Source organism: Eucyclogobius newberryi, unplaced genomic scaffold (genome assembly GCF_026437365.1).
Source record: "Eucyclogobius newberryi isolate DKJ021-1_F unplaced genomic scaffold, fEucNew1.0.hap1 SCAF_20, whole genome shotgun sequence".
In the NCBI taxonomy this organism is placed as follows: Eukaryota; Metazoa; Chordata; class Actinopteri; order Gobiiformes; family Gobiidae; genus Eucyclogobius; species Eucyclogobius newberryi.
Genome location: NW_027315835.1, coordinates 4,424,052 through 4,442,701, shown reverse-complemented (window position 1 = coordinate 4,442,701; position 18,650 = coordinate 4,424,052). Strand labels below are relative to the sequence as shown.

Genomic DNA, 18,650 nt, shown 5'->3' with positions numbered 1-18,650 from the left:
GTCCCTGTTTTAATCTTGCCTTAGTCCTGGTTTAGTCCTGATTTAGCCCTGCTTTAGTCTTGCCTTAGCCCTGGTTTAGTCCCTGATTAATGAACACATCCACAACTAATGCTGGATCAGAAACGACATTGAATTGATCATTATTTGCCCCTAATTAGATTCTTAGGTGCAAAGTACAGACGTCTTGTACACTTATTATTTACTCTCTTTGTCTGATAAACCCCCTACAGTGTATTCATTCTGGGGTATAATATAGCACTAAATCCATGTCAGACGGTGCCATGTGTCTGAACACGTCTTTGTCGCTGGTTTTAGGCAGTTTCCCGGGCCACAGTAACTTCGACTTCCCTCATGGAAATCCTGGTGGAACCTCCATGAACGACTTCATCCCTGGACCTCAGCTGTCCCACCCTCCGGAGCTGTCCAGCGGGCTCCTGAGCCAGGACAAGCCCCTGTCCCACCACAGCGACGCAGTGAGTGCAAGAGAGTACCCCAGACCCCTCGATCTCACCCCCAGACCCCATGATCTCACCCTCAGACCCCTTGATCTCACCTTTAAGATCCTCAGACCCCTTGATCTCACCCCAGACCCCTCGATCTCACCCCCAGACCCCATGATCTCACCTCCAGACCCCTCGATATCACCTCATACCCCTTGAACTCACCCCCAGACCCCTTGATCTCACCCCAGACCCCTTGATCTCACCTCAGACCCCTTGATCTCACCCTCAGACCCCTTGATCTCACCCTCAGACCCCTTGATCTCACCCTCAGACCCCTTGATCTCACCCCAGACCCCTTGATCTCACCCTCAGACCCCTTGATCTCACTGGGGCAGGCAGACCGTGCCGTCTCCGTCTTTCTCTCGTCTTAAACACATTGCTAACCTTGTGTCCAACTCACCCACAGATACCTCATCCTGTTGGCAGTGACCAATCACACAGCCTGTTGCAGCAGACCCTGCACGGATCCCCCCGTGCCGGCAGCCAATCTGGGCCCTCGTTACACCCAGGCAGCCAGTTGGGACAACACTTACATCCTGGCAACCAATCGGGACAACACTTGCATCCGGGCGGCCAATCGGGACCACACTTGCATCCGGGCGGCCAATCGGGACCACACTTGCATCCGGGTGCCCAATCGGGACAACACTTGCATCCGGGTGCCCAATCGGGACAACACTTGCATCCGGGTGCCCAATCGGGACAACACTTGCATCCGGGTGCCCAATCGGGACAACACTTGCATCCGGGTGCCCAATCGGGACAACACTTACATCCTGGCAACCAATCGGGACAACACTTGCATCCGGGCAACCAATCAGGACAACACTTACATCCTGGCAGCCAATTGGGACAACACTTGCATTCGGGCAGCCAATCAGGGCCATCGTTACACCCGGGCCACCAATCAGGACAACCTTTACATCCAGGCAGCCACTCCGGCCCATCGTTGCTTCACAGGGGTCCCTCGCCTCAGAGGCAGGCCCCGCCTCCTCAGCAAACACGACCGCAGACGCCTGGAGATCTGACCTTTAACCCCGGCAACGGCCTCGATGGAACGGGGTCCGATATGCCTGAGCCTTCCCTAGATGTGAGTCAAATTACTTTCTTTGTGTAGTAGTAATAGTACTAGTAGTAATAGTAGTTGTAGTGCTGTCGTTGGGCTTTAAACCTGCCCTTGAGCACCCTTGTTCATCAGGGTTGGTGTTAGCACTCCATCTACTGGCAGCAGGTGGAATTACAATGGGATTTGAGGCAGAAACTCTCAGAACTAGTCTAGGGATGATTTATGGACCAGCCTCGTAAACAGGATTAATGAAACGAGTGTGAATGAAGCGAAATACAACTCCAGGTTTCGATTGTGATGAGGTCAAGAAAGTCCATTTTGCATCATATGTGTCCTTTAAGTAGTCAAAATAAAGGTAACAGTTATTGTTTTGTATTTTCAATTGCTTTATTACATTGTCAGAAAACTTTGGTAGTATTCTACGTCCAGATCACACAGGACGTGGAATAGTACAAGGGGTACAAGGGGTCTGAGGGTAAGATCAAGGGGTCTGAGGGTGAGATCAAGGGGGTTGAGGGTAAGATCAAGGGGTCTGAGGGTGAGATCAAGGGGTCTGAGGGTGAGATCAAGGGGGTTGAGGGTAAGATCAAGGGGTCTGAGGGTGAGATCAAGGGTCAGAGGGTGAGATCAAGGGTCAGAGGGTGAGATCAAGGGTCAGAGGGTGAGATCAAGGGGTCAGAGAATCGCCACAATTGTGCCGCAGCTGTTTATTGAACTAATTTGGATCAGGACTTTAGCCTCGGTAATTAAACGTTCAATGTCCAACGCTAACTGTTTTTTGTCTGTTCTTCAGCTTCTTCCAGAGTTGGCGAACCCCGACGAGCTGCTTTCCTATTTGGACCCTCCGGACCTCCCCAACAACAGCAGCGACGACCTCCTCTCGCTCTTCGAAAACAACTGAGGCCGAGTCGCAAAAAACTCTTTATCAAAAACTCTATGAAAACTCTGAGCCAATGGAGCCAAAATGTCCGCCTGCAGACACACTGATGCACTCCCCCGTTCCTCTCCCTCGTGTACAGTTCTCATTCGACCAGCACAGACTCTAGCTCCCATGGACTTTTCAAACCGCGCAGCTAAACTTAAAAAAAAAAAAAAAAACGTTTTATACGCATGGTATGCACACATGTAGCATTTTTTTTTTATTTGTGGGTTTCTTTTACAAAAAATAAAAAGAAGTGAAAAATGTCCCAAAAAAAAAAGTAAGCTATAATAATAAATACTGGGCCACTGTTATGTTGCAATGCCACTCCAGACCCTCAATGTCCGAAAAGCACAAGAAATATGGATTTTTATTGGATGTTACGCAAAATGAACACGGAGACTGTAGGTTAATTAAGATTTTTTTTAAATTATTATTATTTTGGTCCTTTTTTACCATTTTTGGGACATGTATTGGTCACACCATGCCTTCTAAAAAGCTACTATTAAGACAAATTGGCACAAATTAACTTAATAATAATAATAATTAACATTTGTTTTATACTGTATACATTTACAGTAAAAATTCTCAATATTAGTCCAATTTTAGGTTGAATTTTTATTATTTTAAGTTGTGAGAACCTCGTATACACTTCAAAATCACTAATTCCCATAAGCAAGTTTAGAAGCAAATGGTTTACATAATGCTCGCGCTAAATGTTATTTACACATCTTAAATTTGTATGGCAATCATGGCAACAACCCAAAAAAGATTGTTTTTTTCATTTAAAAAAATAAAATCTATAATAGTAGCTCTTGAGAAGGTCTGATTTAATACCAATTTTTGTCGATCGCGTCATTGGTATTAAATGTTGGATTGTGGATAATTGTCTTTTGCCACAAAATCTAAGTCAATTTTTACTACAAATAACACATATATTTGACCTACAAAATAAATAAAAAAATGTGTTTGCCTGCACTTTGAATTTCAACTGTGCAAAAGACAAAAGTAAGATTTTAAGAAAAAAAACACAATATTGGACCATTTTTTGACTTTTATTTGCAAAATCGTCTGATAATTTATTAAACCACTCCCAAGATTTTTTCAATTTTTTTGCCGAAACATTTTTCATGATCCAACATATATTTTTGTTTGGTTTTGTTTTTGGTTCTTCTCTCACCAAAGCTCGTGGAGTGGATGTCTGTGTTTGCGTTTGGAGCTGGAGTTTGAATGTTGTAAATATTGGGCTAAAAGTGAGCGGCGACATTAGCCATTGCTGCTAACGCTAATCGTGGTTAACGCAGTATTGGAGCCATTTTTTGTTTTTTCCGAGGCGATTGCTGTCCATTATGCAAATTTATTATTTTTTAAGAAATGCTATTGTAATGTAAATATCAATGTGAATATTTTTGTATCATCTTTAATTGTTTTTTTTTTGTTTTTTTGTTTTTTTTTTGGGGGGGGGGTTAATTTTTTGTTTTTTGTTCGAAGCTAACCGCGCGCTCTGTGTTAGTTTTATGGCCAACTATAAAGCAAACAATAGTTCAAGTTTTTTCTGATTGGTTGAAAGCAATACGTTTATGTTTTAATAATTTATTGTTCAGTCTCTTGCCAATTTATCCCCAATTGTTGATAGTTTTGTCATTAAAATGCTGTGGACACCCAAATATATTCAAAACCATTTTTAAATAAATCCATTGTAGGCTATTTATATTTATGTTATACATAGATATGGCGTTTTTCTTAAGAAATTGTAAAATCATATACATTTTTAATCTTTTTTGTTAAATTATTGTATACTTTATTTTATTACTGAAAAGTGTGAGGCTAGAGGCAAATATATTCCAATACATTTCTGGATTTACTGTACAAAAGTATGCACTAATGGTAAAGTATACATAAATCAAAGTAATTCATTTGGAAACATTTTATTTGCAAAGGTTAAGCCAGATGCCCTTTCCTGAAACATGCAAGTTCAGTTCATTGAATTTATGTTAATCCAAACTATATAATTTAGATTGTAAGAAAATATACTTTGCGTAACATTTAACATAAACTATTTAAAAGGAAAAAAGTGACAATATATTTATTTAAAGTCAACAATGTTTTAAATTAAGTCAAGTCGACCCCAAAATGTTGATTTGATGATGCGATAATGACAACTTTTTACAGTATATCAAATGTTTTTATTTAATGATCTTAAAGATAAATCAAGATAAATTCTCAGTTCAACTCTTTTTTAAATTTGGGTCGTTTTTTCTGAGACACAATTTATCAATGAAGTAAAAAATAAAGAAAATTTGGAGTTTGAGTGTAGCAAAGCTGTAAATATGTAAATGAGACAGAAACACATATTATTTTCCTTTTAATTGGAATGTGCAGTGTTCCTTCACAATAAAAGCTGCAGACCCGTTCACGCGACGTACTTCCACCTTTTGAGGAATTATTTCTTTTAATTTGAATTTGGCACACGTGTCCTACGCCTGTTTCCTTCAACCTACTTTTCAATAAATTATAGGATTGTGGAAAAAGCATTATTTAAGTCGGTCAAATTCATGGGATTGAAGGTAAAGAGACTGAATCCGATAAATCTGTGATGGATTAAACCAGAAGTTCTCAAAGCAATAAATCAGATTTATGATAAACCAGGTCTAAACCCCGTGTCCTCTTTAAACTATGAGACAAAAGCGTTATTTATGATTAAATATCCAAACGACTCCAAATAAAACTAATGATCAAACTGGGACGATAGTGTGAGAACTGCTGGATTAACCCAAGCCAAACTGGGACAAACCAGGGACTAAACCAGGTCTAAAGTGAGACGGAATTAAGTCTAAACCAGGTCTAAACCAGGACAGAATTAAGTCTAAACCAGGTCTAAAGAAGGACAGAATTAAGTCTAAACCAGGTCTAAAGAAGGACAGAATTAAGACTAAACCAGGACAGAATTAAGTCTAAACCAGGTCTAAAGCGGGACAGAATCAAGTCTAAACCAGGTCTAAAGAGGGACAGAATTAAGTCTAAACCAGGTCTAAAGCGGGACAGAATCAAGTCTAAACCAGGTCTAAAGAAGGACAGAATTAAGACTAAACCAGGACAGAATTAAGTCTGAACCAGGTCTAAAGAAGGACAGAATTAAGACTAAACCAGGACAGAATTAAGTCTAAACCAGGTCTAAAGAAGGACAGAATTAAGACTAAACCAGGACAGAATTAAGTCTAAACCAGGTCTAAAGAAGGACAGAATTAAGACTAAACCAGGACAGAATTAAGTCTAAACCAGGTCTAAAGAAGGACAGAATTAAGACTAAACCAGGACAGAATTAAGTCTAAACCAGGTCTAAAGCGGGACAGAATTAAGACTAAACCAGGTCTAAAGCGGGACACATCGAGTCCGAAGCGTTGAAACTAAACGTCGTAAATATCGACTCAAATCTGATCAAATTATGACCAAATCTCACCTGAAAAACTTGGGACTTACGATTAGCAAAAGGCTGTGTAACTGTGTAACTTTTCTGGCCGCATCACCTGCTCGTCTCCACGGCGATAGATAATGCAACACTGCGGAACATTCCCGGCAAAGCAATAACATCTGGACGAGCGGGGAAAGTGACGTATTAGACCTTTAACGTTCAAACCGTCTTAATGTTTCTGGATTTATGTCACATTTGAACCTTCTGTATCTGAAATAATGAGCTTCTTTTTCCCGTTTTACTGTGATTTTCTGACCTGTGCTTCTCCCTCTCATTTCACAAAAGGTGCTAATCATTTAATAACTATTGACAAACGAGGGGTCCATACGATTGTACTGATTTTTACACTTTTTGATAGATTCATTCACGCCCGTGTTTGTACAACGGCTTCGAACTCTGAGCTGGACAGAAACAAAGGAACTAATTGTGTTTTTTTTTAGTCTTGCAGAAGTGTACGTAGTTAGATCCATGATGTGACGGCCTAATATTTATCTAATAAATATGTATTCAGAGTACACCCGATCCTACGTCCTCTTTTGTCCCTTATGTGTTTGATTAAAGGGCCCGTGACAGGTTTTTATGAGTTTATCATTTTGACTTTATTTGGTGTATTTATACCTGTTGTACATATACATTATAGTTTTACACCGGCCGAGCAGGTATTTGTGGAGAAAACGTTGAAAAATCTGTAGAAAATGACAGGAAGTGACATCACACCTTCCATAGTTTATGCAGAATTTACAGAAAATTAACATATTTTTTGACGGTTTGATGAATTCAACAAAATAAAGTTGCTATATTTTTATTTATCGAATTTAAAAATAAATTGGGATGAGTTTTGTCCCAGTGGTTGCCGAAGTCATCAATTACAAACAGGAAGTGAAAATAAAAACCTTAAAAAATATGGGATAAAATATGTATAATTTTTAGCTGAATTTAAAAGTTATTTATCTTGACTGCGTTTTAATTCAATGAGTCGTCCGACCTGACGGGGGCACTTTAAATAGTAACACAGACAACGTTAAATTCTTTAGTTTCACTTCTATTCAGGGTCCAGGGTTTCACAATATTGGGCCAGAGTTGTGGTATATTATATATTTATCACAGTCGAACACCAACCAAGTGACAGTTTGTGAAGTAAAGTCCAATTAAAAGTAGGAAATCACGGGTAAAACACATCCAAAGGATTCAGGGAGATTTTATGCACAATAAACACAATTTTAGAACATTTTAAACATTCCTTCATTTATCAACGTCAACATTTTCAATCAGGAAGTAAAATCATACAACACAAAACATGCTAAACAAGGGTAACATTTGTAAAGATGTTGAGCAAAATATGAATGCGCTTTAATGAAAAGAGAAAAAACATATTTAGTTATTAATAATTGTACATTTTGAACCTCTGCATTAAGCATTAAGGAAATGCAAAAAAATTAAAAAAAGGTAAATATTGTTCATCGGTGCCGCCCAAATCTCACTTATGAAGATATAATTAGATACAGATAAAATCAAAAATAAAACAATTTAAATATTGTTAATCGGCACCGCCCAAATCTCGCTTGACAAGATATAATTAGATGCAATTTTTTTTTTTTTAATTAAAATTAAAAAAGGTAAATATTACTCATCGTGCCGCCCAAATCTCGCTTGTCAAGATATAATTAGATGCAAATTAAAAAATAATAATAATAATTAAAAAAGGTAAATATTATTCATCGGTGCAGCTCAAATCTCACTTGACAAGATATAATTAGATGCAAATTAAAAAAATAAAAAGGTAAATACTGTTCATTGGCGCCGCCAAATCTCGCGCGACTTGAACACCACCTCTCAGCGAGCACTTCCGCGCACACTTCCGGGCGCGCTGCCTGATCCGCGGCGGCGTGACCGGACGTTGGAGCCGACTCCCGTCTCTCTCTCTTCTTCCTCCCCGGAGCCTCCTTCCCGTCAGCCCGTGAAACATGCTGCTGTTGTCGCACCGCGTCCGGCTGTGCTCCGGCCTCTTCACCGCGGCCCGGCTCTACAGCTCCGGCCCGGCCGCCGCCAACAACAACCCGGTGGTTTACTTCGACCTCTCCGCGGACAACGAGCCGCTCGGGCGGGTCACGTTTGAGGTAACGCCGCCGGTTGCGTAAAGCCGTGCAACACGTGACCTTGACCTTTTGTTTTGAGCCGTGCAAGTGTGACAGAAGTGCATTTAAACCGTCCTTTTGTCCGTTTTTGTGCACGTTTTCATGCTTTTGTGCACGTTTTCATGCGTCTTCCTGTGTCTTTTGCAGCTCAACGCGGAGGTTGTTCCCAAAACTGCAGGTAAGTCGTGGACAAAAAACGAGCTCTAACGCACGTGCTGCTTCTATATCTTGAGTTTTATGTCTGGATTTGTAGTAAAGTGCAGTGTTTCCTGTGACATGTGACATAACTGCCAGATGTGCGCGTTTCAAAGCACAAAATGTCTCAGTTTTGACCTAATGAACTGTTAAATGCAGGAGCAGCTTCAGACTGTCCCGGGCTGTGTGGAGGTTCTAAAAGTGTGTGAACTTCATGCATCAGGATCATATTTGCACTATTTATTCAGCATCATATCAGACTTGTTCCTGCAGGACAGTATTTGAAGAGTGGAGTGAGCAGAAGTGCACCGCTCTCTTTAGTGTTTGTGGGGCGAGTTTGGACTCGATTTTAAATTCCATAATTAGGGGGAAGTAATGAATCTGTCCAGAAGATTCTTCAGATTCTTCACAAACATAAAGTCCTGATGTTTCAGACCAAAGACTCGTGTTAAATGACTCTCAAATGTTGAGCAAAACTGTTTTATTTCTATTGTGATGTTTGTTGGTCACGTGTGAGTCTAAAATGCCGGCGGCGCGTGCTCAGTTCTCTTAATACCTGGCCATATCTTTTCAGCAGGTGTTTGTTTGTTTGTTTGTTTGATCTGTGGAGTTGAGCCTTTTATAAATCTTGTTTTTTATGTTCCCAGAGAACTTCCGCGCTCTTTGCACCGGAGAACAAGGCTTTGGATACAAAGGCTCCATCTTCCACAGAGTCATCCCTCAGTTCATGTGCCAGGTACGAGCCTGAACCCGGGGCCCCATCCAGGCCTGAACCCCGGGGCCCCATCCAGCCCTGAACCCCGGGGCCCCATCCAGGCCTGAACCCCGGGGCCCCATCCAGGCCTGAACCCCGGGGCCCCATCCAGGCCTGAACCCCGGGGCCCCATCCAGGCCTGAACCCCGGGGCCCCATCCAGGCCTGAACCCCGGGGCCCCATCCAGGCCTGAACCCCGGGGCCCCATCCAGGCCTGAACCCCGGGGCCCCATCCGGCCCTGAACCCCGGGGCCCCATCCGGCCCTGAACCCCGGGGCCCCATCCGGCCATGAACCCCGGGGCCCCATCCGGCCATGAACCCCGGGGCCCCATCCGGCCATGAACCCCGGGGCCCCATCCGGCCATGAACCCCGGGGCCCCATCCAGTTCAAACTGGGGGGAAATGGGCAAAATGTTTAGTCAGATCTGAAATATATTCATAGACTTTAAATATTGTGATTTAATTTTCAGGGAGGAGACTTCACAAACCACAACGGAACTGGAGGAAAGTCGATTTACGGATGGAAGTTTCCGGATGAGAACTTCAAACTGAAACACACTGGATCAGGTGCATTTTCATTTATGACCTACAAAAGTCATGTATCCTTTAAAAAGTGTCTCTGTGGTGCTGCTCCCAGACGACCACCAGAGGGCAGTATATCATATATCATATATATCATAATAGTATTTGCACTTTGAGCCACAGATATGACGATTATTATTGTCATTATTATGATCGATTATTATTGTGACTAAGATTAATATTAGTATTTTTATTATTGTGATTATGTTTATTATTATGATTCATAATAGGAATTTTATTGTTATGATTATTGCAATTATTAATTTTAGGGTTTTTATTTGTATTATTCATAGTATTATTATTGTGATTATGATTATTATTTATATTATTCATAGTATTGCTGTGATTATGATTATCTCGCATTATTATTATTCATAGTATTATTGTGATTATTATTATCATGTGACATTATTATTCATATTCATAGTATTATTATTGTGATTGAGTATGTCACATTATTATTATTGTGATTATCATGTGACATTATTATTAATTATTATTCATAGTATTATTGTGATTATTATTATTCGTATTCACAGTATTATTATTGTGATTATGAGTATTATGTGACATTATTATTATTCATAGTATTATTGTGACACTAATATAAATGTAATCCTGACAAACATAAGGTGCAACACGGACAAGAACATTCCATAAACGTGGCTTAATTATAATATTTATTTGAAGGTATTTTGTCGATGGCGAACGCCGGTCCAAACACAAACGGATCCCAGTTCTTCATCTGCACCTCAAAGACCGACTGGTGAGTCCCGACGCTCGGGAAGTCCCAACAATCGTTTTTAGCCCTCGACGGGTCAAATGATTCTTTCTTTTGAACATCGAGATTTTTAAAAACACATTTTCAACCAAATAAATGTGAAAATACGGCGAGCGGCGAAGAGTATTTACCACTAAAGCTCGTTATAGGGGGAAATCTGACATGGATTCATCTCTTTTTTTCACATTCTGATGAAATATTGCCACAGTCTTTGTTATAAAAGGTGTTTTTAAAGTCAGTATATTGCAGTATTAGTATCAAAATACCATCGTTCTTCCCACGGTCGACTCGTCACTTTCATTTGAACTTGGATCACGTGTGGTTTATAATGACTCATATTTGGTTCAGTCGTTGCGGCGGGAAAATCATTCACGGGAATAAAGTCGTTTTTACAAGTCGTCTATTTCGCAGTTTAAAACGTCACATTTTTAAACCCCCTTGTCGTCCTCTCGTTTTGTACTGATGAACCTCTTCTCCTTTTTATTCTTCTCCTTCCCTCCTCTCCTCCTTCTCCTCTTCCTCCTTCTCCTCTTCCTCCTTCCTCTTCTTCCTCCTTCCTCTTCTTCCTCCTTCCTCTTCTGTCTTCTTCTCCCTCCTCTTCTTCCTCTTTCTCCTTCTTCCTCCTCTTCTGTCTCTTCCTCCTCCTTCCTCTTTCTCCTTCCTCCTTTCTCCTCTTCTTCCTCCTCGTCCTCCTCTTCTTCTTCCTCCTTCCTCTCCCTCTTCTTCCTCCTTTCTCCTTCCTCCTCTTCCCCTTCCTCCTCTCTCTCCTTCCTTTTCTTCCTGTTCCTCTTTCTCCTTCTCCCTCCTCTTCTCCTTTTTCCTCTTCTTCCTCCCTCCTCCTCCTCTTCAGGCTGGATGGCAGACATGTGGTGTTTGGCAGTGTGAAGGACGGCCTGGAGGTGGTGAAGAAGGTCGAGTCCTTCGGTTCTCGCTCGGGCAAAACCTCCAAACGGATCCAGATCACGGACTGCGGCGAGCTGAAGTGAACCCGGGCGGCGGGACCCGGGCCTCGGGCGGCCGCGGCGGGACCCGGGCCTCCGGCCACTGCGGTCGACCCGGGCGTTTTGGGGCACGAGGGGCATTTCAGGCGGTAATTTTTCCGGTCGCTGTTTAAATCGACTGGAGTTTGTTCTTTGTGTAAATCAGTAGCATTAAACATTTTGTCATTTTGCATCTTGTGAATTCAAAAGCAGACCGGAGCGCCAACGTCGTGGCTGAATAAAAAAACTGTGGCCCCGGGGCCCGATCCAGCCCTGAACAAATGAACTCGGATGACAGATTTGTGTACAAATTTGACGGAGTTCAAATGTCTCGGTCTGTGTTTCTAGTCCACTCTGGTCTTTTCAATTACATTTGTGAAGCAGAACAAACTATGCTCATAGGAAATGAGCAAATGGGTGATGTCCCAGAGCGCCCCCTGTCTGTGAAACTCTCCTGCTGCTGGAAAAACTACAAAACAACAGCGGGGAGAAGTAAAAACCTTGAGGAGAACCACCGTGAAGGAGAGCGGAGAGGAGATACTATATATTTGAAATTAGGCCCGGGAGATATGACACAAATATTATTCTATATAATTTTCTTTACAAGCTGAATAAGACCGTAAACCCTATCAAACCTTCAACCCAAAAACCCCTAAAGAAATAATAAGAGGATTTTTCGCCGATTTGAAAACTCGAGCAACTGTTGGTCACTTTTTTTTTCTTTTTATATAAATACACATGTGCGTGTCATATGTCATATCTCCCGGACCTAATCACAAATGTGTATGTTTTACGCTGCGAGCCGGGAAGCGTTTCAGCACGTCGTCTATCGTGATCTTTGGTCCGTTTTATGTCGTGAAACGGCCAATAACAATAAAAACCTCCTGAAAGTTTCCCGGCGCTCGCGTCTGAAACTCTTCAAACCACCACGTCTCCATTAAAACGTGGTAATACGAGCCAAATACTGCGACTATCCAGAGTTAAATACATTTAACGCGCATTTATTTATATTTTCTGCCTTTTTACTCGCCGCGTGCCGATCGTTGTTGCCTTAAAGCTCGGCGTGAGAACACGACTCCCGTCTGCTTTTCCACATCGGTATCGACCACTTTCCCGTTAACACTGGACAGCGATCACGTGACCTCGAGGCGATCGCCGTGACGCCAAACTAAATGTGAACTTTAGCAGAGTCGGAATTTATTTCAAGGGTTTTGTTTGTAAAAGTGTTAAAAATAAAGAGGTTTTCTACAAAACTCAACTTGTCCGCCTCATTTCTGTTTGTCATTTTTATTTTTTTCCACAAAAAGTCCAACTTCAGAAAACAAGTGTCTTTTTAGGGGGAGAAATGCAAAGAACTGAGTCTTTTCTCTGAACTTTTCTCTTTTTTTTCCTTATAGGGTCCTGCACCTTTAATGAGCATGTGGCTGACCTGCCAGTCATTTAACCTGTTACCATCCACCTATTTCGCCCTGTGCACAATGGTTGGACCCAAATGGCATTGCTTATTAAAAGAGGATCTTATGTTCCACATGCAAGTCAAATCAAATCAATTTATTTTTGTAAGGCCCAAAATCACAACAACAGTTGCCTCTGAGGGCCACAGGGAGAAATGAATCAACAATGTCTGTGGTGGCGATGAAGTCAGACAATGTCTGTGGTGGCGAGGGACGATGTCCCAGGGTTCTCTGTCCTTAGACTCTCCTTAGTGTGATGCATCATTAGAAAGCTTAGGCCTTCTAGTTTCTGCAGATGTGCAGATGAACACTGTCAGGGCTTCAGAACTTGCACTACAGAAGCCCAAACATAAACAAAACATCCTTTTTTAGTCTCGCCTGAATATTGTTAATTTGTAAAGGTCCTGAGCATGACATACTTCATTGTGTGCATATGCTGTTCACTGTACATGATGTTTATCTTGTTGACAACAACTGTGTAAAGTTTCAGATCTCTAGGAACAGGCATTTTGGTGCTGTTGACCTTTTTGTATAAAAAAGTATATTCGGAACAAGTGATCCAAATATGTGCCAACTGTGCCAAACTGTTTTATTACAATTTTAGCTCCTCTATGATCATAAAACATACATTTTGATGTTCTGTAGGCCACTAATAGCAATTATAACTGCTAAAAAAAATATATGTGAAAATGTGTAAATATGAGTTTACCCATGAATTTCCCATAATAGAGGTTAAAAAAAAAAAAAAATTATAATATTTTTATTTTATTTTTGTATTGGTATAATAATACATATATCTAACAAAATGCACGTCCAAAAGGCTAATAAACTCAGAAAACGTTATGCGCAAAATCCTGCCGAGAAATCTGTCTCTTTACAGCCTTCCCGGAGCCTTACGCACGAGAACACAGAAGATTCTGTGTCAATCAGCCCTTTGTCCCGCCTCTCTTTCTAAAGCTATTTTCATTGGCTTGAATAATCTGTCAATCAATCTTAGCTACGTCATTCGCACGCAGCGCTATTTAGATGTAAACAGACTAATCCATGTGCGTCGCAAGCGGCGCATTTTTTTTTGCGGAGGCTGTAGCAAACAAACCCGTGGACAGAAAAAATCGTGGATGGTCTCATTCTGTAGGTAACAGTCTGAGGAAAAGAAGGATACCCAACATTATTTTATAGGTCAAACAGGTCATTTGTTATGGACGGAGAAATGCGCCGGACAAGCGCATTCTCGTCCGGTGAGAAACGAAGAAAAGTTTGTTTACTTGACAATATCTTGAAATGGGATAACTTCAGGAAAAATACAAGTGGATATTGTTTTTCAATGGTTCCTTACGGACAGACTGAGTACAAGGATGTACAGAATTAAAGCCGTTTCGTCCGTCATAAACAGCAAACAGGACATGCGTTTGTAAAAGTTGAGACTTTCTCACAAACTATTGGCAATTGCTTCTTGGGGCAAATTATTCAATGTAAATCAATGACATATTCGTTTTGTTGAGAAAATAAGCTTTAAAATGATGTATAACTTGCTGGTATTGACCACGGAAATTAAAGTGATGATGTAAGAGCATATTTGAGATATAGAAAATGTTCGCCGGCGGACAGGTGGGTGGTAACAGGTTAAGTCTTGGTTGGAATGAAGTTAGTGCCATTCTCAGGTTCATATCCAAGTGTTCATTGTTGAGCCTAGAATGACTTGTTTTTGACAATGTTCATAGTGGAAAAAGCTGACTCACAGCGTAGGCTATATAAAGCAATTTATTTCTTATATTTTTATGTTTTGGGAGTGTCTACAGAGCCGCGGCCAAAACTGCCATGTTATTTTGTGCCGCGGCTCCTGAAACTGCTGCGCTATTTGACCGCGCCTTTTTAGACCACGCCGGGTTAAGGTAAGGGTTAAGGTTAGGGTCAGGGTTAAGGTTAGGGTTAGCCATGAGGCTATATGGCAGTGCCGCGGTTCCTGAAACTGCTGGGCCATTTGACCGCGCCGCGGCTCTGTAGCCACGGCCTTATGTTTTACGTTATGTTCGGCCCGCGACCCAGCCTGAGCGTTGAAATTCGGCCCGCGGCCCAAATGAATTTGACACCCCTGCACTAGAATGTTCCATGTATGTCAGCCACAGACTCTGTGGTGGCATCAGTTCCTGTATGGTGTGGCCTGCTGGAGCAGCAGCATCACAGAGAGGGAGAGGAAGAGGCTGGACAGAGTCATCAAGAAGTCCAGCTCCGTCCTGGGCTGTGCTCTGGACTCGGTGCAGGAGGTGGGGGACAGGAGGGTCCTGGCTAGATTCACATCTATGCTGGACCATGAGTGCCACCCCCTGCAGGACACTCTCTCCGCTCTGGAGAGCAGCTTCAGTGAGAGACTGATCCACCCTCGCTGTGTGAAGGAAAGGTTCCGTAGGTCTTTCCTTCCTGCTGCTGTCAGACTTTATAACAAAAACTGTTAGTACTGAACACTCGCAATACTGACCTAATCTAATACTGATGTGCAATTCTGTCATATGTGCAATTGCTGTTGGAATTCATGTGCAATTCATGTGCAATTACTGTGAAATTCATGTGCAATCTATGTGCTGTCGTGACACATATTCATGTGCAATTACTGTCGTGATCACATGCAATGGTATTTATGTATTTATTTGTCTATGGGAGTTTTTATTTATTTATAGGAGATCTTCTACTGAAAGTGTTTTTCAGACTTCCTATAAGTGATCTGTTCTTCTGTATCTACCTGCGTTGCACCAATGAAATTTCCCCATGTGGGACAATAAAGGAATATCTTATCTTATCTTATCTTATCTTATCTTGGATTTTCAAAATTGCTCCCTCCAAAATGACCAAAATACAATTTTTTAGCATGTAGCCATGATAGAAGCATTATTATGGTTTCTGAACTTAGTCTTTTGGGTATGGGTAGCTCATTAGAATTCACCAAATGTGTCAAGTAATGCTTGCTTTTGCTAAAATAGTCATACTGACTGCAAAATATAAGTTATTAATTTCTGTGTAAGTATAAAATAATGATGTTGTGTCTTTGCTAAATCACATATAATATTCTGTTGGTAATTTGCTTTTTACTTTCGTCATCGATTATGCATTTGATATACCAAAATCACTCAATTGTAATGTATAAAATGATCAAATACTGATTAATACACTGTCCTTTATATATGCATATGCCAATTCATATATAATGGTGCACCCAAAATCCCTTATGATAAGGAGTGATTCATGGATAAAGCCATTTACCTATTACTTATCAGGAATAAGCAGTTTGTAAGTCGTTCATTGTCTCTGGATTGGTCACATTAACTCATATTTTATATTGTTTCAGGGTGCATGTGAGGTGCTTTGATATATGGTGGTGGTCAAATGTAGAGTAGAAACTTTCAGCTTTACTATCAAGAAATTGTGAACATGTCTAAACAACCTTCGCTTGTAGATACTTCTTTACCACAGGAGCCCAAACAGCCAACGATGCCATGTACAACAAACTGAATTTGTGCTTTGTGCCAAGAAGGATCAAGTGATGACCCAGACCTACAATGTCCCATCCGGTCCACAAAGAAACCAGTTGGTGCTGGCTTTGTATCATATCACTTGCAAAAGATTTACTCCTATGCAAAGAAGCAGTGTACTTTCCATTGCCTCTTGTTCTGACTAGACTAGATGAAGGAAAGGGAATAGAGTCAGCCCTGGTCGTTAATGAGGCATTGTGGCACAAAATATATAGGGTGATGTTCAACCAAAGCATGCTAAATAGGTATCTCAAACAGCAGTCAGAAAAGCAGAAGACATCAGGCATACACACACATTCTTCAATTGGCTCAATGCGACAAGTAGAAGAATCTTTGTGTTTCTTCTGTGACGTTCCTGCGGGTCCCGAAGGCTTCCATGAGGTCATGACTAAACAGTTAGATATAAATGTTAGACAGTGTGCCACACAACTAAACGACACAAAGCTTTTGGCCAAGCTTGCGCCTGGAGACTTGATAGCAATGTAGGCTAAGTACCACCACAGCTGTCTGAACAAACTCTATAATAGGGCCAGGAGAGAAATGCAACAGGACACACAAGAAGATGCCTGTCTGGAAGGAATTGCATTTGCTGAGCTTGTGGCCTTTATGGAGGAAAGGAGAGATATGGATTGTGCACAAGTGTTCAGGTTAGCAGAATTGGCAGAACTCTACAAGGTTCGTCTCAATCAGTTGGGTGGCCCTGCGGAGAACCGCATCCATACCACTAGACTTAAGAACAGACTTCTCTTGACAGTCCCAGGCCTTATATCACATACACATGGGAGAGACGCACTCATCACATTTCAGGAGAACCTTGGAGAAGCCCTGAAAAAAGCTTGTGACTATGAAAGTGATGCCATAGATATGATGAGAACAGCAAAAACAATACGTGCAGAAATCTTTGAAGCCAAGTTCACCTTTGATGGCTCATTTGATCCTGAGTGCCAGGCTAAGGCAGTTCCACCAACAATAATGGCACTGCTAAGCATGATATTGGATGGTGCCAACATAAAGGACCAGACACAACTTTCAAATTCATCCACCAAAACCGCTGCCCACACAGTCTCACAGTTACTGATCTTTAACAGTGTCAAGCATGCCCGCCCAGAATCTACTGGCACTGGGCGCCACAATCGAAACCAGGAAACTCCACTCCCACTCCATGTAAGCTTTAAGATCCATGCTGTGACACGGTCACTCATATCTCCATGCTAAAATGAGTGATTTTGTAATTTTAAAGGCAGCAATTTGGAAAATCCAAGATGGCTGACATACTTGGGACATTCTAGCATATGGCAGTAGACTCACAGTACCTCAAAACGTATGTTTAGACACCAAGTTCATGTTCCTATGTGGCCTACAAGTTAAATAACTATGTATGGTTAATTTGCTTGCTGCCATTTTGGAAAATCCTATTTCCAGGCCGCCACGGGTCGGATCCAGAATGCTTATATTATTAACTTATTATTAACTTAATATTTACCTTAGGGGTGTAATGATCCAGTCCTGAAAGTCTCATGCTTCTTTCAAAAAGTGCACAATTCTTTTAAAATATTGAGGTGAACCGCTCCACTACATCTGTCTGGAGGTGATTTTTTATAATATTGACATTTTTTTTAAATTGTACTATATTACTTTATGTTACTTCATCCCCAAAGTGCGTTTTGGTGCCACTTTTCTTTTTCTTTATCTAAATTGTCTTTTTTAAATGTTTAAAGAAAATTTAACATGAAACACGGAACAGAACCAAACACGACCGGAGAAAAGAAAAAGAACACAAGTAGCACTAAATAAAACGAATAAAAGCACAGAACATTTGAATGATGATTATGCCATTTAAAAAAAAAAGAAGAAGCTAAATAAAGACAAACAATCAAATTAAAATAAAATATATATATAATAATGATAAAATAACAGAATTTAAATTGTTTTTAGAGTGATCAGAGTAAAGAAATGGATGTAGGGGCGTCGCTGGTCTGTCCACAGTAGATACACTGAAGAAGATAAGGATGATGATGATGATGATGATGATGATGAAGATGAAGATGAAGATGAAGATGAAGATGATGAAGATAAAGATGATTATTATTATTATTTTTATTATTGGGACGGAAGTTACAAAATCCAAATCACCTTCAGATGTGTTGCCCAGCGGTTAATGACATGGCTTATGGTGCAGGACATACTGGGTTCAACGCCTGCTTCAACATTTATTTTGGATTTAAACTTTTCAAACTTAAAGATTGTCTTGTTTTGGGATGAGTTAGCTCCACTTTTGCGAATA

General features: G+C 41.0%; 2 protein-coding genes across 2 annotated transcripts in view; both read left to right on the top strand.

Annotated features, from left to right (window-relative positions):
- LOC140368792 (zinc finger MIZ domain-containing protein 1-like) overlaps positions 1-2,755 on the top strand; it is a 64,883-nt gene extending 62,128 nt beyond the window's left edge. The window contains exons 19-21 of the mRNA XM_072455850.1: positions 316-473; positions 910-1,593; positions 2,363-2,755. Coding sequence (XP_072311951.1) covers positions 316-473; positions 910-1,593; positions 2,363-2,470 — 950 coding nt within the window. The 3' untranslated portion in view covers positions 2,471-2,755. The remainder of the gene's footprint in view (positions 1-315; positions 474-909; positions 1,594-2,362) is intronic.
- Positions 2,756-7,837: 5,082 nt separating this feature from the next.
- On the top strand, positions 7,838-12,022 carry ppifb (peptidylprolyl isomerase Fb). Its single transcript, XM_072456425.1, has 6 exons — positions 7,838-8,077; positions 8,243-8,273; positions 8,938-9,026; positions 9,516-9,612; positions 10,318-10,393; positions 11,259-12,022. The coding sequence occupies exons 1-6, from the start codon at positions 7,925-7,927 to the stop codon at positions 11,392-11,394; spliced, it is 582 nt and encodes a 193-aa protein (XP_072312526.1). The 5' UTR covers positions 7,838-7,924; the 3' UTR covers positions 11,395-12,022.
- The last annotated feature ends 6,628 nt before the right edge of the window (positions 12,023-18,650 follow it).